Raw genomic sequence first — 27,167 nt, forward strand, 5'->3', positions numbered from 1 at the left:
CATGACAACCTACTATCAGCAATATTCCTTGTTTATTAGAATCTGAAGATGTCCATATTACATCAAATATAAATATATATCATATTTACATTTCCTTCTTAGCTTTTCAATTTAGGTGAGTGTATTTATAGATAATGCCACTAATGTCACCACTATTATAATCCTCAGTGCAACTGGTATTTTCCTTCCATTAGATGCATCCAAGATTAGCATCTTAAAAGAGGTGTACTGTTCTTTTTTTTTTTAATGAAAAGAAAGAATGGGTATCCATAAACAGAGATCTAGCAATTTTCTAGGAGATTTTGTTTTGTTTTGTATTTCAAAATACCTGAAAAATGTGGTCCCTTTTTGCAATACTATTCTCTATGTGGGGACAAGAAATTAATGAAATATGCAATTCAGAAAGGAAAAGAACCCAAAGAAAAGAGAACCTGCTTGTTAGCTCATTAATCTGTTTAGTAAAGATCTGTTTTAAAAGGTCTGAACACTGTACATATTATACAAAAACAATCTTCAGCCTTCAAAGCAGCTGGTACATTTTCTAAGAGATCTGTTTGCCCCGCTAACAGTCTGCTGCCTTGGTGGGCCTTTGTCTTGGTCACTTTCGGTCATCGATAGTTTTAATGAATTCCACGGCTGCTGTGAACTGCATCCACCAATAGGACTCCTCTCCAGACAGACAGCTGGCATAAAAGCTACTGATGTACTGAACAGTGGACAGCAAACAGGGTGGATTTGCCTAGAGAAGTGAAAAATAAAGTCAATTACTCAGCTGGAAAAATCATTTATGGTAACATCTTTCAAATGTTTTCCTGTGAAAGAGAGATACAAGTCCTTTTGAAAATAATCCCCCAAATCCTTTTCGGAACTAATTTGTAAACCCGAGTTACTGTGAGGAGCAACAGTGTATTGGAAAGAAGACTCAGGTTCTAATCCTAGCTCAACTACCTAGAGCCTTCTAGCCTAACAAAGCACTTGACCTCACTGGTCCTCAGAGAGGCTGAACTAATCCCAGTGGCTTTACTCAACATCCCAGGATTTCAGAATGTTAGATAAGGAAGGAAATGCTGCAGACAAACTGAGTTATATCTGTTTAGTAAGTATGGGTAGAACCAGTCAAGAAAGAAAAAAAACACTAAAAAAAGAGCATGCCCTCTGCTGCAGAAGGTAGCACAGAAAAACTCTGCTTGTTCACATCCAGGTTCAGGTGTGTTAAATCAGGAGGACAAGCTAAGGCCTGTTCCTTAAAAGGGGCTAGACTGGCTCTGCTTAGAGACTAAACACATCACCTGTGGAAGAGAAACGCGCAATGGGCAATAGGAGGAGCAAAGAAGGCTCATTGCACACTTGATTCAGAGTCGGGGTTCTGACTCTGAGCTAAGAGTTCAGGCTGCAGAAACACCGCAGCATTAAGAATTAGTAAGCTGTATGTCAAATACACTTTAGACATCACCAGAGGGCCGAGCTGACTGGATACATGAGTGAGGCAGTTACTGGGTGGCTGCTGTGCACTCAGACTGCAGGGTCCCCACCTCCAAACCAAAATGTTTAAAATAAACCATCTAAATAAATGGTGACACTTTAAAGTCAAAAAAGGACAAGAGGTGTCAGTACTTTTAAAAACAATATGGTACCATTACAAAACATGAGGTCAAAAGAGAAAGATGACAGGAAAATGTAGTAGTTTATGTGATAACCACTATGAAGAATTCAACATGAAAGAAGATGGTAAAAACATTATGAGCAGAGAACCTGCCCTCATTCATTCATTCAGTAATTACCTACTGAGCTCCAAGCAAGACCTTCAGGCATTGCTTTAAAAAGCTGAAAATGTTCACCTTTTAGCTCTTCCTTCTTTGGAAAATCCTAACTTCTGGACAGAACATAACTTGACGTTAACTACTTTCTTCCTGGGTATCACAGAGCTGGAAACTTGTAAAAGAGTCAAAGTCTGTAACACCCAGTGGCTCTCTGCAACCCCCCGACTCAGGACGCCAAAGAAACTCTTCTCACGGGTGGTGGCGGGGACCTACCTTGATCAACACAAACACCAGCACAGGGACGAAGTCATCTGCCCCTGGGACGGAGTCCTCGTTGGCCAGGCTCAGGAGGTTCATGATCGTGGAGCACATTCTCAGGATGCACTGTACTTTGTCCCGGGGCGTCTTGTAAGCACTTATTGTCCTGATTTCTGACTGTGCCGAGGGCCATGGTGCCTCCTTAAGATAAACCTAAGCGAGACCACACACAGATCATCATGCAGGTCTTGGATGGAAAGCAGTGACCAGAGCAACCTCCATTGTCAGGAGGCGGATGGGTGAAGCCGCTGCCTTTTCCTTTTTTCAGAAAAACCAAATTGCAATTCCTCCCTGTCCTCCCACTTCAGGATTGAAGCCTAACTTTTAAGCTTTTAAATTATTTGCTTTGCATTTTAAAATAAAACCACCCAGGGGAATTCCCTGGCCGTTGAATGGTTAGGACTCAGAGCTCTCACTGCCAGGGGCCCAGATTCCATCCCCGGTCATTGGGGAACTAAGATCCCCAAGCTGCATGATGCGGCCCCAAAGGAAAACCAAACAAACCCACCCAGATATATAGTAACAGAGGCATATGATAACACAGAACCTAGAATTCATAAAATTTCAAACAATTATCTTTCTTAAAGAGCTAGAATGGGACTTATCTATGTATCGCAGCTGATTCCAAAAGCACAAACAAGCTACTTTTAAAATAGCTTAAAAATTAGTATGTACCTGTGTTGCAGCAGCTCTAGAAATCAAGGACAATTGAAAATGTTATGCCAATTAATATCCAGATTCTAATGAAACAACCAGAAAACTCATATACCTAAAACTTTCCTGTTTTCTGGTTTTGTAAGAGGTGTAAGACAGGTAAAAATGTTAGTATCAGGAACTAAAAGGTAATTCTGAGGTCACCTTCAGATTCAGTTCCCTCTCCTGGACAGGAGTTTTCACACCCTCTTTGAAGTTCCACCAGATCCCTTCATACGGGACATTCCTGCAGAATGTTCTGGAAAGAACACTGGCTGTTGAGTGGTTAGGACTCCGAGGCTCAATATGACTATAAAGGCATCAGTGGAGAGTGTGGCTGCCACAGGAGGAGTAAGCTGTGAGCAGGAAGCCCTGCCTGAAGGGGGTGGTGTCAGGGCAGGGGCTGCCCGAGGCTGGCCCGCCCTCGGCTCACCGCTTACTACTAAGGTCCCTTCTCGGGTTAGGGGATTTTAATCCCCGGAGAGACCTTCGAGAATTTAATCGACCGAACGACATCCAGCGCAAGTGGTTTCTCTGTAACTTACTATATTCTGCTTCCCCAAAAAACTGGTAGCATGTACACAGCATACCAAGACACTTTTAACTGAATAATACCATCCATACTGTACAAACTGTTATTACCTCTGGTATCTGAAGAGCTCTGTGATTTGCAGTCACTACTTTAGACAATCTCTGAATATGTTCATGAAGAACCCTGAAAATGCCCCAAAACACATATGTAAATATATAATTCAGAAAAGAAGATACACTGGTAGTCATAACCGGTTTTCTCAAAACACATTTAAACCATTTTACACTTACTTCTAGATACAGTAGATCACCATTATAGTTGAGACTCTCTCTTAGCTATAAGTATTCTGTCTTGGTCAAAAAGACCCTCACATTTAGGATCTGCTTAGAAAGGCTCAGTGAGCCAAGGGGATGCAGGGAGAACAGTGGGAACCCCTCCTTTCTGGACCAGGGCAGCATCCACGGGAGAGGCGAGGGGAGCCCTTAGCCTGGAAGCTACCTGGACAAACTAACTGGTGAACAGGTCAAGAAGAAGCGGAGGGGTCGAAGGCCAGCAACTGGAGATCACAGATGCTTCGATGGAGAAGGGACGCTGAGGATGCTCACCTCTCATTTCAGAGATGACAAAAATTAGGCCTAAAAAGGTGAAGGATTTCCCTAAGACCACACAGGGGTTAGCAGCAGAGGCTAAACTCAGTTTTCCTCCTTTGAGTGTTCTTTTCAGAACATAGTGCTAACTCTCTATAAACCTGCAAAGACGCTACAGAGGAGAGACAGCCATGATCGGCTTCAAAGGAGCTCTCTGCAGTAAGTAGTTTGAATGTTCCCATTCCTCATCCCACCCTGAAAGCCAAAAACTGGGGCTCTGGAGAGAAAACAGGGCCCAGTTGGCAAACTGCCTACAGAAACTTGAGGCGAGGTAAAAAGCCCCTGAGACCAGGAACAAGTGAGACAAGCAGGTGGGAATGATCCTAACCCACTCCCAGGAAAGTGAGCTCTCTCAACCATACGTGAGAGATCTTAAAATTTCCATGAAAAAAAAAATCTCCCGGAAACGACAGTGTCCCACCCTGAGGTTCTATTACACGGGCCCCTCGGGATCGCTGGCACAGTGAGCCACCAAGCAACACACTTGGGGGCAGAAAACTGGGTCGTAAACCAGTGGTCAAGAAAATGCAGAAGAGGGAAAAATTAAAATGCTGAGTCTCACTACCCCCAAATAACCACTGTTACCCTTCTAGATATTTTTTTCAAGATTAGCATTTTTAGGATTGTTTTTAAAAATAGGCTTTATTGAGATTTCATTCATATGCCATACACTTCTCGATATTTTGATATTCAAATACATATCATTCCCAATAAATAATAAGTGCATATCAGAAGTCATACACTGTGCTTGATGCCCTGATGGAGAGATAAATGAAGCGTTGTGTTCCTATACTCATGGAAGGAACCATCCAGTGGAGGACAGAGGCGTTCATCAAACAATCACACGAACCAATGATCAGGAACAGGGGGCGGTTCTGCCATCAAGGGACACTTGGCAGTGTCTGGAGACAGTGTGGTTCTCACAGCTGGTAGGGTACTACCAGCCAAGGCCAGCGATGATGCTACATGTCCCACAAGGCACAGGACAGCCTCCCACATTAAAGAATCATCTGGCCCGAAATGTCAGCCGTGCCGGCTTGGGAAACCACGACTCAAATGTAAAACTGCAATGGTGGCAAGCACTAAAGAAAGGTACCCAGGCCTGAGGCAGCGCTGCCAAGGCATCTCACCCAGGCAGACAGGCTAGGAAGGGTGTCCCCGAGGAAGTGAGGTGAGTCCAGATCTGAAGGGTAAGAGTAGGTAGAAGAAAGAAGGGAAGAATAGCTGCAGCAGAGTGAACAACAGTGTGTTCCACACTGGCCAGACCAGTGTACATGACCCTCCAGCCCGATGCCTCGCATCTCTGGGAACAGAGCCCGTGCCTCCTTTCTGGCCTGGTAACTCTGAGAGGTGAAAAAAGGAGACATGTATCTTTTCCTTTACTACTCAGATATTATGTCTCAGGAATAGCTTGTCTAAACAGCGGGGGCTGGCTAGAATAGCCCTACTTAGTCCATCACAGGCAGGAGCACTCACTGGTCACGGAGTATGTCCCCGTCCTGATTCGGGTAGAAGGCAAGTTTGAAGATCCGGTTCATCACACTTCGCTCAATGGCCAGCTGAGCGTCCTGGAGCTGTTCCTCGCTCGCGTTCTGCCAGATGACGTCCTGGGCCATCGCGCCGTACAGGAACTGCAGAAAGTCTTCCACCTGGGCAGTTTTATCATCAGCGGCTGTGAGTTTCTGAAAGTCTCCAATGCAAAATAATACATTTTAAAATAGAGTATTTGAATAATTTTAAATAGGAAATTATTAGAAAGTAGTTAAAAACAGAAAACTATTAGAATCATAATCCACCAGCTATGTAGATGTAGCTACCATGCTCTCAAAGCTGGAAGTATCTGGGTATGGTTTCATTTGGGGAGAAAATACATCCAAATCATTAAAAACAGAAGAAAGGTTAAGACACATGTAGAAGTTTAAGAACAAGAGTTTTGTTACAAAATGATATGCTTTGTTTAAAAAAAAAAAAAAATCGGGTGTATCCAAAACTTTGTTAATTTTTCCAACTTTTTAATAAACCATAGATATTCAACCAGGATAAACATGAGATTTATTGGTTGAACATCAAGGTTTAATTACTAAGAAATAACTGGGAATTTAAGGAACTGCTCTTAGACAGGTAGGTACTTAAAAAGTAGCAAAAGAAAACTTCCCAAATTTTCCCGCTAACAAAAGGCTTCACCAAAGGGTCTTCGGTTACCTTGAATGAATTCCCTGATCTTCTTCTCTTTGCTCTCAAGCAGCAACCTCACACAGACGGTGGTGAAGTATCGATTGGCCACCTCTTTGTCCCGCAGAACCCTCTGCAGTAGCCTTTCCAGGTGAGCCTGCGTGGTCTGCAGTCCTTGTCGACAGCGAGTGAGGTAAGCGATGTAGGGGGCCCTCTTCCTAAAAGGAAAGACGCTCTGCAGGACCCCAGACATACACAGTGCACACTTTTTTTGGAGACCAAGAGTCCTGATTTTTCTCCAAAGGAAAAAAACTGCCTCAAAGACTCTGGTTTTACAAATGAGCCTATTGGGCTGCAGACAACCATCCTGAGAACTGATTATGTTGTCAGGTCAAGAAACAGAATCAGGACTTCCCTGGTGGCCCAGTAGTTGCAAGTCCGCCTGCCAAAGCAGGAAACACAGGTTTGATCCCTGGTCCAGGAAGATTTCACATGCCAAGGGGCAACTAAGCCTGCGTGCCACAGCTACTGAGCCCAGGCTCTAAACGTGCTGCACCTCCTGAAGCCTGCACACCCTAGTGCCTGTGCTCTGCAACAAGAGAAGCCACCGCAATGAGAAGCCCATGCACCACAATTAAAGGAAGCCCTCGTGTAGCAATGAAGACCTAGTGCAGCCAAAAATTAAAAAAAAAAAAGACACCAGAAAAAAAAAACAGAACCAGATGCAAGGATACAACGTACACTATAGAGAACAGAACCAACATTTTATAACAACTTTAATTGGAGTATATTTTTTAAGAAGAGAGAATCACTATGTTGTACACCTGAAACTAATTTAACATTGTAAATCAACTATACTTCAATTAAAAAAAAAAAAGAAAGAAACAAACAGAACCATTCTGCATGTGTGTGAAGAATATCATCTACTGGTCTGAACACTCAGCTCCCTAACTCCCTAAACACTACTAATTCCCTTCACACTGCTGGTCTGTTCTGTATTGGAGCACCGTGTCCATGCTGGTAGAACCTCGTACTTAAGAGGAAGTCGACTGCTACAAGACTAAAATAACAACAAAATACAGGTTTATATACCGCCAGATCATTAAATAGACCACCAATTATCTGCTGATAGTCTAAATGCAACAATCATTACAGCACGCATTCCCTAAGCCTCTTTACTTCCTAAGCTTCTCAACTAAATGTCAGCAATGACAGGCAACAGGTAAACGGTAACAATTCCCGGAATTCCTCCTGCTTCCTTGGTCCACGGAAGCAGTCTTTTCTATCATCACTAAAAGAGGGAAATGACATCCTAGTTATCCTGGCCCCACCTCCACCAAAGATGCTCTTGGGCAAAGCTGAAGTTAACTGTACTCTGTTAGCAAGATCTGAGTGAGTGAGTGAGTGAAAGGTGCTCAGTCGTGTCCGACTCTTTGCAACCCCATGGACTGAATTCTCCAGGCCAGAATACTGGAGTGGGTAGCCATTCCCTTCTCCAAGGTATCTTCCCAACCCAGGGATCAAATCACACCGCAGGCAGATTCTTTACCAGCTGAGCCACAAGGGAAGCCCAAGAATACTGGAGTGGGTAGCCTATTCCTTCTCCAGCAGATCTTCCCAACCCAGGAATAGAACTGAGGTCTCCTGTGTTGCAGGCAGATTCTTCACCAACTGAGTTATCAGGGAAGCCCTAGTAAGAGCTGCTCGCTTACAACTACACTTCTAGACTAAATATCCACATATGCTGCTTGGAAATCTACATCCAGGAAAGCCAAGAACTTTGCAGTGAGCCCAGATTCATTTCTGAAATAAGGACTGAGAAGAAAATGCTTGCAGCTGAAAACAGGTGTACAAGTGAAACAGGCTGGGGATGTTATACCTGTAGTCCTCGGCGATAGAAGCCAGCAGCTTCCTACAGGTCCGGTTATCAAAGCGGCACACGCAACGCATTGTTTCCTGAAGCTGAGCCATTAAGTTCTTATCTTGTAAGTTAATTGCTTCAGCTATTTGCACTTTTAAGAAGCAGACAATTTCATTGTCTAAATAAAAAAAATCAGAATTCTGTTACTGTTGAGAAATTCCAGGGGCTTTATATAAGCTGAAGGTCATCCCTCAGCCTGTGGGATAGACCACCAATTATCTGCTGATAGTCTAAATGCAACAATCATTACAGCACGCATTCCCTAAGCCTCTCAGTTATTCTCTCAGTTATGTCTGTATCAGTAAAACTAAGCAGAACCAATCAGAGAACATTTTCACAAACCATCAGTAACCCAAGTGCCCTTAACTGATGCTAATATAAATGTGTTAAGTTGAACTGGATGGAACTGCTATATAGTTTAAATACAGTTGAATACTGGCAGTTTCACATGGTTCCTATAAAGCATAGGAAAAAAATAAACTCTCATGTAGCAACCTACCTTCTGGGTCTGTATGGTCTGGTAAACCATTTCTTGTTGAGTGGGTTAGCACTGGGAAAGCCACAGAATCCGCAGAGCAAAGAGCGAGCCTCAGTTTCTTTTTTGCATCTCTGAAGAAACAGATGAAGATACAGTCATTTCTTTGTCCAAATACGGTCACATTTTATAAACTATCATCATATTTACTATACAAATTAATGGGCTTCCCAAGTGGTGCTAGTGGTAAAGAACCTGCCTGCCAATGCAGGAGACATAAGAAACACAGGTTTGATCCCTGGGTCGGGAAGATTCCCTGAAGGAGGACACGGCAACCTACTCTAGTATTCTTGCCTGCAGAATCCCATGGACAGAGGAGCCTGATGGGCTATGGTCCATAGGGTCGCAAAGAGTCAGATACGACTGAAGCGACTTAGCACACACTCACGTACACAAATTAATAGGCTATCTCAGGACTCAAATGTTTCAAATGGCCATAAATAAAAGATAATTTTTAACTTACTGACACCTCGCTTAAGGAGTGGGCTTTCTGGTTATCTGAGAAACAAGGTTGTAAAGGTGCTCTGAGCAAAGACCATTTGGTAAAGTCACTAGAATCAAATAAATCCTTTTTGACCTTCCAACATCCACTGAATTCTATGCTAAAAGTGATGATGAGTCAGAAAGCCAGATTTTGCCCAAGCTGGGAAGGAATCAACAGAAGTCATCAGGACCATCTCAGCACCCAAACTAAAGAAGCCTTCCACCACATCTCTCAAGAAAGGTTGATCCTGCCACAAGACAAGCTTGTGACAAGACCTTTCTGTTGCCCTGTTGATTGAAACTGTGTTGAGCCAAAACCTGCTCAACTTCTGACAACTGAACCTCCTGCTACCGCCTGGCAGAGCACCCTTCAGCAAGACATCCTCCTCCTCAACAACACAGCCCTTCATCCTGGGAGGGCCTTGGAGGGCAGGGACCAGAGCTTCTTCAGAATGGCTGAGGCTGCCTCCCAATAAAAGGAGTCAAAACGCCTCCGAGAGCAAGCCAGAGTTTGCTCCTACCACAGGATTACCACTTGCCCACCTCACCTGACTGGTTCTGAGACCCGCCTTCATGATTTGCTTCCTCGAAAATGAGTAACTTATGAATCAACTCAATCAACTGTAATATGTGCCTACTTTGTAAAGACTCCAAATCTATATAAAGCAGTGAAGTCATGGCTGGAAAATAAAAATTGTCTTCCACTACCCCCCACCCCGTTTTACCATAAGAAAATAGTATAAAGCTCCATAATATTTAATGATAAAATGATATGTATAGCACAGGCAATATAGTCATTATTTTATGATAACTATAAATGGAGTATAATCTTTTAAAATTGTGAATCACTATGTTGTACCCCTGAAACTTAAACAAAATTATAAATCAACTATGCCTCAATAAAAGTAAATAAAATGACATGCTATTAAGAGTTTGCTTAAATTAAGCGGGGGAGGAAGTAAACATGAAACAATACTGGCCACGTATTAGTAACAGTTAGATCTGGGGAACAGGTACATCACTGTATTTTTCCATTTTGTACAAGCTAGAAAGTTTCTAAAGTAAAAAGTTTAAAAAGATATAAAGATAGAGACAGAGACAGAAACGGAGAGATGGACAGATGATTAGTGTTTTAAAACTGATAATCCGGGGGCTTCCCTGGAGGCTCAGTAGTAAAGAATCTGCCTGCCAATGCAGGAGACAGGAGTTCAATCCCTGATCCAGGGAGATCCCACATGCCTTGGAGCAACGAAGCCCATGCACAACTATTCAGGCTCCTAAAGTCATTTTCTCAAACCGTGTTCGAAATCGAGCGAATGAGGAAGATGATAAACTGGGAGGGCTCCAGCAGGCTTACTGGGGAAGTGGGTTGCTCAACAATATGTGGTCCCTGTGAGCCCATGAGGTTTGCTTGGTGTTTTCAATCTCTGAATTAAAGCCTTTGATATCTGACATCCACATGGCGAGCAAAGTCTTCTCAGGGCACAGCGTTTCATTCTTACCTCTCTGCTTTACATAGTTATTAAGGGACTCAAAGAAACACCTGACTTGAAGTGACCGCAATGGTGATGAAAAATTCAAACCCAAAGGTTCTAAATCGTATAAAAGAAATACCTGTAAGAGAAGGCTGAATCCTGAGGGTGGGCTGCTTGGCTCGCGGAATCCGGGAGATCGTCAGCAGAGATGTTCTGCAGGGTCTCGTCACGAGGGGAGTCGTGTGCACTTTCACCGTCACCCATGACTTCTAAACAAATCCCACCCCCCGCAGAAAGGATTAGCAAGTTAATCTGGAATATTCTGGCACTAGTAGGTATTCAGAGCAACTCAACAATAAATTAAGCTGTGCCTTCCAAAAAGAGTTCTTTGAGAGAGAAAGGGGAAAAAAAAAAAGAAACTTCAAACACAAACAGTGTTTCAAACAGTAAATAAACTGACAGCAATGATAATATATCGAGAGCAGTTGAGAATAGTTTTACTTTTTACCCAATTGTAATCCAAAACAATGAAAACCTTTATTAACTTAATAAAGATAATACTCTGTAATCACAAACACTGAGCCACAGAACTAAAAGGAGCCTCAGAAATCATTTCACATAACACCCTCCTTTTACAGACAGGGAATCCTGCCCAGTCAGGAAGCAGCTGGCTGTGACCCCCTCTGCCAGGCCATACTGAGACCCCTCCTCCTTACTCCAAGGGACTCCCCCCATCCTTCCTGCCTGAGGATGAGCCGGGGACAAACTCACAAATGCAGCCGCACAGACCTGTGGTGCCCCACAGTTGTTTTTATGTTCCTAATTTATCAATTTAGATAATACATACATGTATACAATCAAAAGAAATGAAAAGTTTCTCAGTGTAATTAATAAAGATACTGTGCCTATGTGGGAAAAAAAAATCTCTATTCTTAGGAGATCATTTCAAATGCTTTGGGAAAAAAATACATATAGAAAATGTGGCAAAACATTAACAACTGACAAGTCTAGGCAGATGGAATATAACAGACCTTCACTGTACTATTCCAACTTTTTTGTTATTTTAAAACTTAAAAGTGTAGGAGATTTTCTCAGGCTCCTGTGAGTCCCCCTTGAGCCAACTCATGCTCAGTTTGTCAGAGACTCTTCCAGAGACACTCTAATATTAATCTTGGGGATTATACCATGGTTTTTTGACAACTATTTACGGGAGCTACTAAAAGGCTACCTGGAAGAATGGATACATGTGTATATATGGCTGAGTTGCTCTGCTGTGCACCTGAAACTACACTGTCAACTGACTATACTCCAATATAAAAGAAAAAGTTGAAAAAGAAAGAGGCTACTTTCAGTTCAGACCACTTTCATGGCAGTGATACAAAAGCTCCCATTCCACTCTTCATCAGGATGGTCACCTGCGCTTTCGTAGTTTGCCAGAGCTCCCTCACTGGGGCTGGTGCGTTTAATGGCATTCCTGTATTTGTCCAGAATATCCTCAGCGACCTGAGCCTGTGCACTGAGTCTCGGGCTGGGATCATCTGCGGGAGGGAAAGGAGAGGAGGAGAATTAGCGTCTCTTGGTTTGCACCCACTCTGATGTTAGTACGACACCAGTAGCATAATCCCAAAGGCGGATTAGGAGGTAAGACTTAAAAAGAGCACATATCTCAGTGTTATAAGAGGCACCATGCAGCTGCCTACTCATCCCAGGTCTAGGTCTGAGAGCCTTGCCAAGGCACGAAATCAGGACGATTAGTTCCACTTTCATCATCGTCAGATTTCTGCATGACATTGTCAAATAGTTCAGTGCAGACTGAATGGATGATGGGATTCTACAGTGTTTAAACTCAGATCACTGTTATTAGCAATTCATGCTAACAGAACTTCCAACAAGGCATTTTTATATGCAGGCTTCATTTATTCCAACATCTCTATGCTGAAGGAGGGAAAAAACGTATTCAGACTTAAAACTTAACCCTTTTAAATACTTTTAAAATGCCTTCCTCCACTTTTCCTTCATGAATTTTTCTCTCTACACCGTATTCAAAACCTTCAGATAATTCATATTCTATCTCACTGAATCTCACCATGACAGTTACAGGTGCTGGACTAGAGAGCACTTTAGTGCATGCAGTGGTGTCAGAGGCGCTCCCAGAGGATCTAGACATTCTGGGAGAGTGCTTCAATTGTCCCTGGGGTACACAGAGAAAAGGTTTACCACCATCAGAGGCGCAGCCCTGGTTACTGACAGGCCCACTATCCTGTCAGCAAAGTAAGCACATCAGTATGTTTTCCTGGAGTCAGATGGCAGAGTCACTAATTAACAGGTAACAAAGCAAAGAAGTGCTACAGATCTATGGGACAAAACATAGTTCCATGGTGAAATGTAAATTTCTGAGACAGATCTAGGCCAAGCAGGTAATATCCACACTCCGGTAGATTCCCATTTTTTAAAGTCTTAAAACATATATTAAAATCACTAGAATTTATATATTCCTATGTGTTAACGGCAGCTAATGTGAATAGCAGCTAACATTTATTGAGCACTTACCACGTGCCAGGAACTGTGCTAAACAATTGCCCTACAGGGAGGTACCATTACCACCCCTATTTTTAAGAAAAGGAAATCAAAGTAGAAAGAGGTTAGGTGGTATGCTCATAGGCTCTTCTTCTCTTTCTACAAAAAACAATAGTGTTTGTGTCTCTGTAAAATTGTGGTAAACTGTAGGGAGAAACAACTGCCAAAATAATTTCATTTCTGCTATAATAATTTGAATGCATGATAAGAGAGTCCTAATAAAACATGATCTTCAAAATGCAAACTTACAAAACCTTTATTGTTACAAAATCTTCTTTCTGCTATTGGTTTTGGGTGCTGTTGAAGGCTCTGAAAAAAGGCTAAACATAGTGAAAGCAATAATGTTGCTTATAACCTTTATTTCTATAATGTCATTCAAAAAAATTTATCTGAGGACAATAAACAAGAACAAATAACTAAAACATACAAAAAATGCTATATGTACAAGGGGATGAGTGTTCCAACTTATCTTAAATAGTTTTTCATAGTAAAAAAAAAATTGCATATGATTAAATATCCAAAAGCAAGAGAATGGTTTACATTGCCATAAAATCATGATGGATGATCTAAGAGCCAATAATGATTAAAAAACCACCTATGTCTAGGAGAAACTGGGAGAGGGTTTATGAAGTAACATGCGGTAAAAGGATACAACTCTGATTTAATCATGAAAAGCCATGTCTAGATATGGAAAGATTCAGCGAGAATATGAAAAACAGAAAAGTTAAGGTGGCGAGATGATGGACAGACTGTTAAGAAATTCATAACATTTCAAAAAATTGATTTAATGATACTTTTCAGTGAGTCATTAATTAAGAGAGGGTAGAAACGTCTGCACCAGTAGGACAGCTAAACCGCTTGAATCAAACACAAACAAAATGAAACATTTTAAGGGAAACACTTAGTCAACGTAGCTTCTCCTTTAGGCACCAAGAACTAAGAAAAATGTACTGCCTAAAGACATGAGTAAAAAATAATTTAAAACTTCTCCAAAGTTACTAATTCAAACATTTTGAAAACCTGAGATTTCTTCATCGAGTATTCCACTCTGTAAATGGTGGGGGAGTTCTAAAACGAGGAGCATGGTAAGAAAACATGAAAATCTTGCCAAAAGGATGCCTTTCCAATTCTTCTCAATCAGACTAAGTGCCCAGATTCATGTGTGATTTGACTTAACACCTACAACCCTTAGCACAGTGCCTGGCATGAGTCAGATGTTCAACAAGTATTTGCTGGTTGAATGAGGCCTGACTGCTCTCAGCAGGAAACCTGGCCCGAAAGCACAGCTACTGCTGTTAAAAACCCTTTATTCCAGGAAAGTCATTTCATGAAATAAACAGGGAGGTACTCCAGGACATGGAACTGTCTACGTGTATTTCAGAGCTAGACATGACGGTGCTATGCGGTGAAATGGGATTCTACCTGTACTATGCTGAGTTCTTTGAGGAGGATGTTCTTTTGAAACTTATCCCGTTTTTAACTAAAAACCTTCCTTTTACCTGAGTAGGATAACATAATTTAAAATCAACATAAGAAAAAGAGAGATGAGAAATTAATCTCCCTCCAGATGCTCTGCAGTCACTGGGGACAGTACACAGCTATCAAACTCAAGGTTGGCTTGTCAACACTATCTCTCATACTTTTTCCTTTTAGGGTGTTCATTCATAATATGTCAAAAAGAAGCTGCAAAAATACAAATGCTGCATGAGGTAAGAACCCAGCCCCTAGTTATATTTTCCTTGAGTCAGATAGCAATGTTAAAATGATTCAAGCTGTAAAAAAATTGGTCAAGTTTACAAATCTACTGATATTGTTTGAACACTTCTCAGGGAAAAAAGGAAATGATTAGGTAAAACAGAATTTCAGTGATCCTGAATAATCAAGAACTATAGATGGAAATAAACTGAGACTTCTACGATCAATGTTAAAGAAAACTACTGTCAATGATCCAAAGATACAGCATGCACAGAGCTAAAACCGTCACCACACTTTCCTCAAAGGCATGGGAGGTCATCATCTCACTAACATGTTGGATGCTAGGGCAGGCCCAGAGGCTCAGGGTCAGGGACCTCATCATAAACGGAAGTTATGACAATGAGGATGATGATGGTGGTGGCGGTCTGCAGGAAGCGCACCCTGTGGCCGCCAACTGGAAACCACAGAGCTATGAAGAACATACTCCCCACTGTACACACACAGACACACTCGTCTAAAAAGGCAACGTTTATGGCACCCAAGAGAAAGTGTTATGAAATATGTGCTCTGGGAATGAAGGAGCCAGGAAGTCCATGGGTCTACAAACCTGTGAGTGTTGAGAATCTGTCAGGCCCCAGATCATCTTTGTCTTTTTCTTGTTTTTCTTTCTTTCTAAATGGTATAGGAGCTGGAAATTAAATAAAGTCAGTAGTGTGACATATAACATACTGCACTACTCGGCAGACAGCAGTCATTCTGGAGTTAACTGGTGTGCCAACATTTCTAAGTGGAAGGAAGGTGAAAAGTTTAAAAGCTAAGAAATCCCGAGTGTCCACTGATTATCATTCTTAACATAGCATTGAAGGTTCTTAAAGAAGTTTTCAGAATCTGCTTTGAGGTCATCTGCCACAGGAAGAAGGATTTAACAGGAATCTATTGGGACTGAATCAAAACCACTGCCTCTTAACCTCTGCTCAAAAAAAACACAACACATTCAAAGCTCTGAGCCTCATTCTCTCCTCCTCTAGTGGGCTTGAGTCTGGCGTGAAAGCAGTGCTCCTCAGCTCCTGAGCACCACAGTGCCAAGAAGAGGCCTTCAGAAGAAGCCCCTCCCTTTAGTCCTGGATAATCTCTCCTTCCCAGAAGAGATGCTTTTGCCAACTCAGATTTCAATACCTATTGGAATGATGCCAGGCTATTCACACAAAAAAAGCAAACAATGCTACACAACTGCCTTCCAGAATAAACACTAATATTCAGGGTATTATCATTCTCAATGATTATAAACATAAGAAGCTTAAGTTTATTCCAAGAATGTAAAGAACGAATTTTCAATGTTTGTTTATTAATAGCATCCCTTTATCCTGCAGTAATTATTAGCAATACATACGTCAAAAGTCCTACATGTTTAACTTCAATGGAATATAATATTTAAACAACTGTGACCTGCCTGACTTTCATTTATGAAACCACTGCCACTTCCTGCAAAGAACAGGACTATCACTTCTAAAGCTGTACCTTAGCATTCACCTGAGTGAAAGCATTTTCTATAACCTCAAAACAGCATGAAACTTAGGCCCCGCGAGAATCTCCCAGAGGAGTTGAAATTTTAGCTCTCTGAAAGAGATTTGGGGGCTTTGCTTCTTATTGGTATTATTGCATTCTGATATCTTATAAAATTACCTTTGGGCATGGCAGAAACAAAACGTTTTCTCCACCAAGGTCTGTTCCTGTCTGATTTCTCATCATCGCTATCTTTGCGTTCTTCAGTCTGTAGAAAAAGTTTGATGTTTTATTTGTAGTTGGACAGCAGGATAAATTACTATGAAAAGGATTTTAGTTAGTCTGTGAAATACAAAAACCACTCATTTGTCTTCAAAGCAAAACTGTTCTTATTGTCGTACAGGCAGCTTCTGGAACACAGATGTATACCTTTCAAGCACTAGACTGATCGATTACTTGAGGGTAGGCATTATCTCACTACTGTTAGTAAGCCAAAAGGGTAATAGAGTCCAGCATAGAGCAGGCACTCAATAAATACTCAGAAGGGATGACTAAATGCAATGCAGATAAAATCTAGAGATTTGGAGAGACAGTAGCAGTAGTATTAATAATAAAACTAAGTATGTACTGTGTGCCAAACACTGAATGAAAAACACGTATTACCTCATTTAAACTTCACAGTAGCCTTGTGGGTGCTAAGTGGCTTCAGTCGTGTCTGACTCTTTGCAACCTCATGGACCATAGCCTGCAAGGCCCCTCCGTCCATGGGATTCTCCAGGCAAGAATCCTGGAGTGGGTCGCCATACCCTCCTCCACGGTATCTTCCCAACCCAGGGATCGAACTTGGGTGTCCTCAATAGCAGGCAGATTCTTTACCGTCTGAGCTACCAAGGCAGCAAAAGGGCTTAACAATAATATTTACAGTCTTAGGAGATAAATATTATTACTAAGCCCTCTTTACAGATGAGAAATATGAGGCTAAAAAAGGTTGTCTCCCCACCTTCCCCAAAGTTATACAGACTGGATGTGGCACAGCTGCTCAAAGCTAGATGTGACCAATTGCAAAGTTGATGCTTTGATCATCAATTATGAGTTATCATTAAGACTATATATCAAAAGGCAGAGACTATAATTCCTTTGCTAATCTATGATATGACCTTAGACAAATCATTTTGTTTTTTCATCTACAAAATTGGAACTAAAAATACCTTCTCTGAGGGCATCCATGTGAATGGGATATTGGAACCTAAGAAGGGAAATGAGGGCACCCAGGGAGGGTTCAGTGGTGGGGGTGGGATATTCATTACACACAGGGAGACTCATCAATTAAGTACCTACATGAAGAATCATGAAAGCAGGCTTCTCACTGCTGGAGAAGGGAATTGCAAACACGGAATGAGAGACATGAATTCTGCTATCCTTGAACTGAAAATGCTTCTCTGCATAGAAAGATAGAGAACTATGCACTGGAGGATCAGGTTGGCACCTGAGTCTCACAAGCCTGGGGGAGGGAGGCTCTTTGTGTCTCATTCCAACTTTTTAGTAACTCTGTGAGTGCTGAAAAATTAAAAATAATAACTTATTGGAAAAGAAAAAAAAGCAGTTCCTCTATCCATCTCTGAAGGAAACTGTGAGGTTTAAATGAGATAAAAAAATTGCTTGGAGAAAAGTTAAAAGTGTCATAAAAGTGCAAGATACATTACTACAAGACCAAAGTAGAGGGATTGTTTTAATGCGTTAAGGTGCTAGACATACCAGACTGACAAACCACCTTTAGACATGACTACTGTCCCTCCTTCACCCTAGATTTATATATTCCACATTAATTTCAGGTATCAAGAGAACTAGGCAGATGAAACACTAACTGTAGCTGACCATAACGCGCAAGTTCTTCTGCATGGCCTGTGTCCCATACCTCTCCTCTTGAGGAGTCCTTACTCGGGGATGAAGACGAAGAGTGAGGCGCAGCCACCAAAGAAGTAGCACCAATGGCTGCGGCTGGAGGGAGTTCTCGCTCTTCATTCCCTGGGCGTCGGTTCCAGCTGGGGTCGCTCATCGGGCGCCGGACAGAAGACACGACATCGGAGCTCCTGCTGCGAACTAATCTCTCAGGGTAGGAGTGCCTTTGCTTAAACGCCTCCATCTCAGCTGGAGTCAGGATATGGGAACCGAAGGTAGGCAACCTGGCCTCGTTTCCTCCCACAGCTCCTTCCAGGATCGGGGGGTCTGGGGGTGGATGCGACGGCCTCGCATAGTGAACCTTCGGCCTTACCACAGCAGAAGCTCCCCCTGCAACACAGGAAACATGTTCTCAGCTGAGACACAACTGGTCCCAAAAGGCATGAAAAGGGGTTGTAGTTTTGCTCTTCTGGCCGTGATAAAACAGGGGTCAGAAAGTCCACCTGACTACTTTACCTTCGTGAGAAGAGAGCGGATCAAACATGGCAAGCAGAGACTCTGACTGAGACGGAGGAGAGGTCAGCTGGTGGGCACCTGAAAGAGATGCACAGAAGGTGTGACCAAGTCAGAAGTCATGATTCAGAGGCAGTTTCCACACAGCGAGAAAGGCTCTCTCTTCCACAGTCTTCCTTTTTGACCAATTAGAATTTGAGGGGCATACCAGAAAAAACAATCTAACAAATAGCATATTCTGATTACGTAAAATTCATTTTAGGTTTTTATCTACATACATGGATTTTAATTACGTTTAAGCGGTCTAGTATCCACATGTCTATTACTTTTAATGGCCAAATTATATTGTGGTTATTGCCAAGAGCAGAGCCAGATGAAAATCATCAAAGCTTTCAGAATGCTACAAGTTTCCTCAGTCCATTTTGCCCCCACCTATAAAAACAGAGACAATACTACCTACAGAAGGAGCATAAATTAGAGGTTGTAAAACTTGAAATTCACTATTGTTCTCAGCAAAAGAGAACTCATAACAAAAGTGAGTCACGATACATTATACCACAAAACAAACTCGGAACTTCTAAAGTACATTATTTTAAAGCTACAGAGTAAAAGATGATTCCTCTGAGCATGAGTGCTCAGTCGCTCAGTCATGTCCGACTCTTTGCGACCCCATGGACTGTATGTAGCCCACCAGGCTCCTCTGTCCACGGAATTTTCCAGGCAAGAATACTGGAGCAGGTTGCCATTTCCTACTCTAGAGGATCTCCCCAACCCAGGGATCGAACCCATGTCTCTTGCATATCCTGCATTGGCAGGCAGATTCTTTATACCTGTGCCACCTGGGAAGCCCCCTCTAAGCATATGTCTAAACAAGCAAGATGAGACAATATTAAAACAGATAAGTATGCAGAGACTAAAACTCACAAATATATAAAAGAAACTGTTGCTCTAAACTTTCTGAGTTCTTTTTTGATAATGAATGATAGTATGATTTTTCCATTTGAGTTTCCTTTTGTTCTGTCTTTCCTTTTTAAAAATTACAGAAATAGTTGATCATTAGGAAAGATAGCTTAGAATTATCAGTTCTCAAGATTTTGGTCTTAGGGCATGTAAAACATGCTTAATTTCTTTAAATTACTTTTTTGTATTTTGGCTGCACCGCACACCATGTGGCATCTTGGTTCTCCAACCAGGTTCCACCCACGTACCTGACAGTGGAAGTGTGGAGTCTTAACCACTGGGCTGCCAGGGAAGTCCCTTAAAATTTCTTGACCCTAAAACCTTACTTATATATAAGGTTATATATATCTAATATAACTAATATAAGAAATATTATAAGATATATAATAAGATATAGCTTCTATATCTAATATAAGGTTGGTTATATCTAATGATAGTTAACCATACTAGCAATTAAAACTGAAAAGAATATATTAATAACAATTTAAACTTTTAATAAATTTTATATTAAAATGTTATATATATTGATTCAATTGAATACACTCATTAAATGGTAACACAAATAACCCTTTTAGGTGAAAAGTAACTATATTTTCCAAAATAAAAAGCCAGAGAGTAATACTTTTACATTTTTGCAAATTCCTTCAATGTATGACTTCATAGAACACAGCTAAATTTTCTATCTGCTTCTGCTTTCCATCTGTTGCACTGTGCTGTCATAGTTGAAGTATATAAGGAAAAGCTGATCTCACAAAGATATGGAAGTAGAAAGGATATAATATTTTAACAGCCTTTTCAGGAAACTGGATATTACTCTTCGATACTATACCAAACCTTGGCAGTAGTAGCTTTTTTTAAAGGTTAGCTACAATTTGGAAGCTGAAACCAGACCAATGAACCTTTTTGTACTGTTACATTAAAATTCAAGTGGTCTGCCCTGCACTTTGAAGGAATCTTTTACCCAAGCCTGATTTTGTAACATCATGTGTTGATCATCTGGAAAATACTGGTTCAACTAGATAAATGCAGACCTTCCAAATGTTGACATCATTCATCATATAATATCCAGAAAAAATGACACCCTCAGTATCACCACCAATCTCATCAGAAAAGTTTTTAAACAGCAGTAATCTGTCATGCTCATGGAGATAGACACAAAGCATTCCAAAATTCTGATTTCTATCTGAAAGCCTGGATTTTATCGCTGGCAACAAACCCTACCTGTCAGTTGCTTTCCTTGAAATAACAGGCTCATTTTGTTAATTTTCAAGAAATGTCTGCCAAATACGCAAGTACCAACAACTACAGCTTATCATTCTTTCAAGTAAAAATGGTGTTTCATGAAAAAACGAACAAGAAAAAAAAGAAAAAAAAAAAAAACAGCTACTTCAGCTCACAACTCAATCATATAAGCTTTTCCTTAGACACGTCATCATATTTCAGAATGCAGCAGAAATACATTCGGGATACTTCCTGTGTCTTTAGAATATTAGACAGATGTGTACTCAAGGGTTGAGATATAGAATTAAATAATTTTCACTGCTTTATCAAACACATTCATAAGTAAAACTTTTATTTTTTTTAACTCTGAGAAAAGAATACAGTGACTGGTAGCCTGGCCTGGTGCTGCTGTCCTGCTTTGTGCTAACAGCCTTGGCTAATTTACCCATCTTTGTGTGTGCACTGTCAGTGCAACGTCAGTATGGTACAAAGGACAATAACCTTTTATTGTATGAAAACAGTTTTGACCTCATAGCTCCCCAGCCCCTCGAGGTCATAAGGGCCCTCAGTGGGCCATGGACACTACACTTTGAAAACTGCTGGTTTAGAACAGTAGTTCTCAACTGGGGCTTACTGTGCCACCGAAGTGATCATTTGGCAATGATTTTTGGTTGTTCCCTGATAGCTCAGTTGGGAAAGAATCCTCCTGCAATGCAGGAGATCCCGGTTCAATTCCTGGGTGAGGAAGATCTGCCGGAGAAGGGATAGGCTTCTTGGGCTTCCCTTGTGGATCAGCTGGTAAAGAACCTGCTTGAAATGTGGGAAACCTGGGTTCAATCCCTGGGTTGGGAAGATCCCCTGGAGAAGGGAAAGGCTACCCACTCCAGTATTCTGGCCTGGAGAATTCCATGGACTGTATAGTCCATAGAGTCACAAAGAATCGGACATGACTGAGCAACTTTCACTTTTGGTTGTCACGACTGCACAAGAAGGGGATGGTGTGTTTCCAACAGAGGCCAGAGATGCTGCTAAACATCCTACAACGCAGAGGCCCCCACAACAAAGAATTATCTGACCCAAAATGTTCATAGTGTTGAGGTTAAGAAACCTTGGTTTAGAATAAACAAAAATGTAAAAATAAAAGTCCTTCAAAATCCAGTATCCAAATTCTGTCAAGCAATTATCCTTCAATTAAAAAATAAATTAAAAAAAAAACCCATTACACGGTATATAAAATCACTCACTACTTACTAGCACTTTGGTACTTCTTCCCAGTGTTTTCTTTAGGATAGGTTTTTTTACATTTTATTATCTTATGTATAAAATGCTTTAAGATAAAATTTCCAAATGATATTATATTCTAGGTATTTCTCCAAATTATTTCATATTCTTTATGAAAAAAACCAGCTGTGCAAGTTCTAATAAGTGGTTACATCAAAATTCACTTAGCCATTCTATTTTTCAGCTCTTAGGTTGTTTTAAGTTTTCTGCCAATATAAATATTATGAAGAATATCTTGGTGCATAAGACTTTCTCCATACATCAATTGTTTCCTTATGTCTGATTCCTACAGTGGATTAACTGAATGAAATTTAGTATGTGAACCTTATTTTAAGGCCTTATACACATATTGCTAAATTGCCCCAAAGATGTATAACAATTGATATCACCATCAGCAATGTGTTAAGGTTGACAGTTTCAGTCACGGATGTGATCATTTCTATTAATAAAAGTCATTCTCATTTCCCCTTCTTACCATGGGTGACTTCATCCATGTCTGGACTAGTGACAGAATCTTTACCCCCAAAATCAGAGCTGCACTCAGATCTCAGATCTTCAATCTTATTGGGAATATCCTCAGAGGTTGCACTTATGCCTTCAGAAAAAAAAAAATACATATATATGGTGAAAAAATAAACAGCAAGAACAAAACAACCACACAAAAAATATATGAAGTTTGGAGAAATGTATATAGTCTCACATTTTTTTGTGTCCCAGTTCTTTACAAGGGAGTTGTTTGGTATTATATCCTTTCTTGTACTATTGCTTAAATATATTTACCTTGATTTGTGCAACATAATCAGAATTACCACACAACAGCTAAATACAGTAGCAGAGGCTACCAAGAACAGACAGTTCCAGAGGGAACGCACACAGACCGTCTGTCAACTACTCTGACAGGCTCTATAAAGGCACACACTAACTTCTCATAGATGTCAGGGCCCGTAGAAATAACTGTTTCCTGGGAGTTACTCAGATCTTAAACAAAATATATATCTTTGCTATTGACTTTATAAAGGGGGAAGTGGGAACACACCTTCAAGTCCTTATTCCTTAAAACAAGACAGACATACCCGACACAACACTGAGGCCTGGTGTGCTGGGGCGGGAACTGACCTCCCTGACATCCGTATCATCAGATGTGCTACCCAGTCCAGAACAGCTCTCCAGTTCCTGCAGTCGCTCTTCCTGCTTTAGATCTGGGGCCTCTAAGCAGAAGTGAGGTACCACATTAGTGATTCTGCTAGTACATCACAGTGTCAGCTTTTGTGACCCAAACGAAGAAAGCTACCGGGGCATGAATGGACGCAGTGCAAACAGACTTCCAAGTCTGGGCCAGTTAGCAAAGCCAGTTAGATCAAGTGTTAAAGAAGTCAAGGTTGTGGTTTTTATCCCAATACAGGCCAGTTCACTGTGCACAGATGAAAACTCTGCTTCCAGATCACTAATCTCAGAGTATTTTTTCTTCTGGTTAAAAGTAAACTAAACAAAAGAATACAGGCGAGCTTGCCATTAAATCGACCACTTTCTAAAAAATACTACTATGGATGCTTGGCAATGAGCTAATCCTACCGTCTCCTTATGGACAGGTTAGCGTGTCTGAATGTGGTAAGGTTAAAAAACACATATCAAAATCACTTCATATTTTTGAGCCAAGCAGAAGAAACAGAATGTAATTCAGATACACATATAAGCCAGGATGCTTATATTTGCATCCTGGTAGTTGACATTTAGTTGAAGACAAGGATTTAAATTCATAAGCAGAAAAAAAGCAGACATCCAATACATAAGAGAAAGTACAAAATACACCTGGCAGGCTACGGTCCATGGGGCTGCAAGAGTCGGACACGACTGAGCGACTAAACCACCACCACATTTATAATCACCCTGCACAAAATAATTCTTGGGATTCCAGAGTATCAATTTCAATGCATTTCAAAAATACATTTGGTATCTTTGGGTTAAATTCTCCAAATCTAAACATGCTTATTATCCAACCACTCAAGGTTCAAGCTGTGCTGCTATTCTTCTCTTGCAGTAAGTTAAGTGGGAGACACTGAACTCAATGGCCCACACAGAATCCTGATAAGTTGCTAACAATTGCTTTCAAGATAACTGAACCGAGTCAGAAAGCACCTGTTATCTTAGCCTCTGCCATCCAACACTGCATTTTTTCTTGATGGACAGAAAACATCCTAAACTAATTTTCCATTTGAAGTTCTTAGCAATGTTATTGCCTCATACTTGTCAAACATATATCTAACAAAAGGTATACATCATATAGAAATTAGGATGCCTTACATTTAAAACTTCTGTGCAAATCAAAAAGCAAACAATGACAGCATACTAACCTGAGTCACTTGGCAATACCTCTACACTCCAAGCTTCGCTTGTTGTCTCTGATATGGTAGAACCAGTGCAGGGGTCAAGAAGCACTGACCCTGAACCTGGCAGGCACAGTAAACTGCCTAACATGTTCTCTGCTGCTGCACCTGTATAATCAATGGGGAGCAAAGGGTTAACAAAGATCCTCAGGGAAAGAGCAGTGATAATGGAAAAAGGGCAAACACTAAGCTAACAAAATCTCTCTACTCACAAGAAAAAAGCCAAAGTAAGAGTAATTTCAATCAATAAAACCACTAAAAACACAAATTTCCCGCTTGGGTCACAATAACACAAGTTTCTTTTCATCAGTTTCCTACTGTTCACCTCGGTCTCCATTGAGAAAACACAGCTCATTAGGTCAAGTTATCTCAACTAGCTTTCACTCTTGTTTTTCAGCAAATTTTGTGTGTCCTCAGCAATTCTCTAATAATTATAGTCCTTCAGGGATTAAAAACACTCAGAGACATTTAACCACAGAAAGTTATACTGGCCAAATGTTTTTTTCTGGCACATTAGCCACATATTCAGAGCAATAAAGTATATTTGCAGGAAAATACACATCTCCTTTGTAGCATTCATTCAACTGCAAATACAGCTTATTGCCCAAATACAGCTGACCTACAGGAAAAATATCACTTTGACATCTGGAACAAAATAATGCAAAACCAATTGAGAAATCTATTTATACTTCTTAAAAATACAAACAGAAAGATTAAACATTATTGTACACCTGTGTTAAAAATAGTCAAGTTCAGAATGCTCCGCTACTTCTGATTAAACCTAATAAAATTTCAGTAGATGAAGAACTTTTGGAACAAGGTTACTGGCAAAAGTTACCTTTTAAAGATACATCACAGTTACCAAGGGGAAAAGATGGGGGGGACGGGGGTGGATAAATTAAGAGTTTGAGATTGGCATATGCACACTACCATCTATGGAATATATGGTCATTAGGGACCTATTGTATAGCACAGGGAACTCTGCTCAATGTTCTGTAATAATCTACATGGGAAAAGAATCTAAAAAAGAGTAGACAGATGTATATGTGTAACTGAATCACAACTAACACAACACTGTAAATCAACTATACCCTGATATAAAATTTAAAAATTTTTAAATAAAAGAAAGATATGTCATGAAATAATTACAAATAAAATAATGTCTGGAACCTGCCTAAACACAATCACACAATCAGAAGAGGGGATGAAAAGGTGGGAGAAGAGATGAAACAAAACTGGCCAGGTGTGTATGTGTAACTGTTGCCTCTGGGTGATGGGTAATGGTGCTCACTTGTACTGTTCTCTCCTATATTTGTTTGAAATGGTCCATGATTTAAAAAGAAAATAAAGATGGTGATTACAAGACTGTGTGACTCTTTCAGAAGGGACAGAACACTATCCTTAAAAGGGTCACTTTTAACACATGGAAACCGTATCTCGATCAACTCGATACTAGAAAAACAGAAAAAGAGAAAACTGTTCCTTCTTTGGAGCTGAATTAAACCTTCCAGAAGTGAATTCAGGTTTTAGAGAATCTCCATATCATATTACTCTGAAAGGCTTTATGACTATAACCTATAAGAATTTTCATTTTAAGGCAAAGTGTTTAGTTTCAAAAGAAGAATATGCTAATCATAGACTAAGAACATATCCTAGGCTCTGCAAACAAGAATTGACAAAAAGATAATTCAAAAGATTGGTTCTTCTTTTTTGTATGGGGAGGAATCCTTAAATGCAAACAGAGAAAATACTACTGATTTTCAATAAAGAGAAAAAAAACCACACAAATGCCTTGTCACATACAATATCTCAGTTTCCCAGTTACTGTTAACATACACACCATGTTTGTTAGAGCACGGAAGCTCCCTCCCATGAAGGGTGGGTGGATACGAACAACTGAACAGCAATCTTCCAGAGACATTCAATAGCAGTTACCTGCTATTTCTTGCAAGCGATCTTCATCAATGTTAGGGTCAAAATCACTTCCCAAGACATCTGTACTCCACGTCTCACTCACTGTTTCTGATATATCCCTGTCATCCGTGAGTCCCATCATGTCACGGATTTCAAACTTCCGGAGCTTATCATCGAGATTATCCTGTGTAGTAGCTAGCAAAAGCAAAATTAAGCACTTTAAAAGTCATAGCACAGCTACCATTTTTAGAATCAACTTTAAAGAACTTTAAGTCTTTGAACTCCAAGTTATACATTGGAACACGAACATTCAGCACACAGTACCAAAACATGGAATTATTCCCTCGTGGATGTACTCATCCCCTCTCTGAACCAAGCTCAGCATATGTCCTCCCCCTTCTGGTCAGTTAACTGGGGCCATTGATATAATCAACTGTCTCCCTGTCCTCCATAGTGTGACACTGTTCAAGAACTGGGATATATGCCCCCTTCTTTGAATTTGGACAGGCCTGGTAACTTGCTTTGTCTGAAAGGATAAAGAGGAAGTGTGCCAGTTGCGAGGTTAGACTTCAAGAGATCTTACAAACATCTGCTCTCTCTCATCCTTGCTTCTGCCTCGAAGACAAGCTGAAACCAGCTTTTTAGGGGAGGAAGAACCACACAGAACAAAGCAAAGGTCATCCT

At 40.7% G+C, this 27,167-nt stretch overlaps 1 protein-coding gene across 17 annotated transcripts in view; it reads right to left on the bottom strand.

Moving 5' to 3' along the window:
* Window positions 1–438: 438 nt before the first annotated feature.
* The window catches only part of GAPVD1 (GTPase activating protein and VPS9 domains 1), a 75,919-nt gene continuing 49,190 nt past the window's right edge, over window positions 439–27,167 (bottom strand). For 8 of the 17 annotated variants that reach the window (XM_081588576.1, XM_081588571.1, XM_081588569.1 and 5 more), the window contains 16 exons: window positions 26,505–26,678; window positions 24,537–24,677; window positions 23,259–23,393; window positions 22,661–22,780; window positions 18,727–18,804; window positions 18,227–18,600; window positions 16,492–16,579; window positions 11,952–12,074; window positions 10,676–10,805; window positions 8,543–8,652; window positions 8,002–8,161; window positions 6,153–6,340; window positions 5,427–5,640; window positions 3,414–3,486; window positions 2,034–2,231; window positions 439–739 (listed from right to left, as the gene is read on the bottom strand). In XM_081588576.1, the coding sequence (XP_081444702.1) occupies window positions 599–739; window positions 2,034–2,231; window positions 3,414–3,486; window positions 5,427–5,640; window positions 6,153–6,340; window positions 8,002–8,161; window positions 8,543–8,652; window positions 10,676–10,805; window positions 11,952–12,074; window positions 16,492–16,579; window positions 18,227–18,600; window positions 18,727–18,804; window positions 22,661–22,780; window positions 23,259–23,393; window positions 24,537–24,677; window positions 26,505–26,678 (2,447 nt within the window). In that variant the 3' untranslated portion in view covers window positions 439–598. Of the gene's footprint in view, window positions 773–2,013; window positions 2,232–3,413; window positions 3,487–5,426; window positions 5,641–6,152; window positions 6,341–8,001; window positions 8,162–8,542; window positions 8,653–10,675; window positions 10,806–11,951; window positions 12,075–15,415; window positions 15,497–16,491; window positions 16,580–18,226; window positions 18,601–18,726; window positions 18,805–22,660; window positions 22,781–23,258; window positions 23,394–24,536; window positions 24,678–26,504; window positions 26,679–27,167 lie in introns of all 17 variants that reach the window. The other 9 variants (XM_081588575.1, XM_081588568.1, XM_081588567.1 and 6 more) reach the window with 4 other exon arrangements.

The sequence above is a fragment of the Giraffa tippelskirchi genome, chromosome 4 (genome assembly GCF_054371585.1).
Source record: "Giraffa tippelskirchi isolate mGirTip1 chromosome 4, T2T-mGirTip1v1.2.pri, whole genome shotgun sequence".
Taxonomy (NCBI): Eukaryota; Metazoa; Chordata; class Mammalia; order Artiodactyla; family Giraffidae; genus Giraffa; species Giraffa tippelskirchi.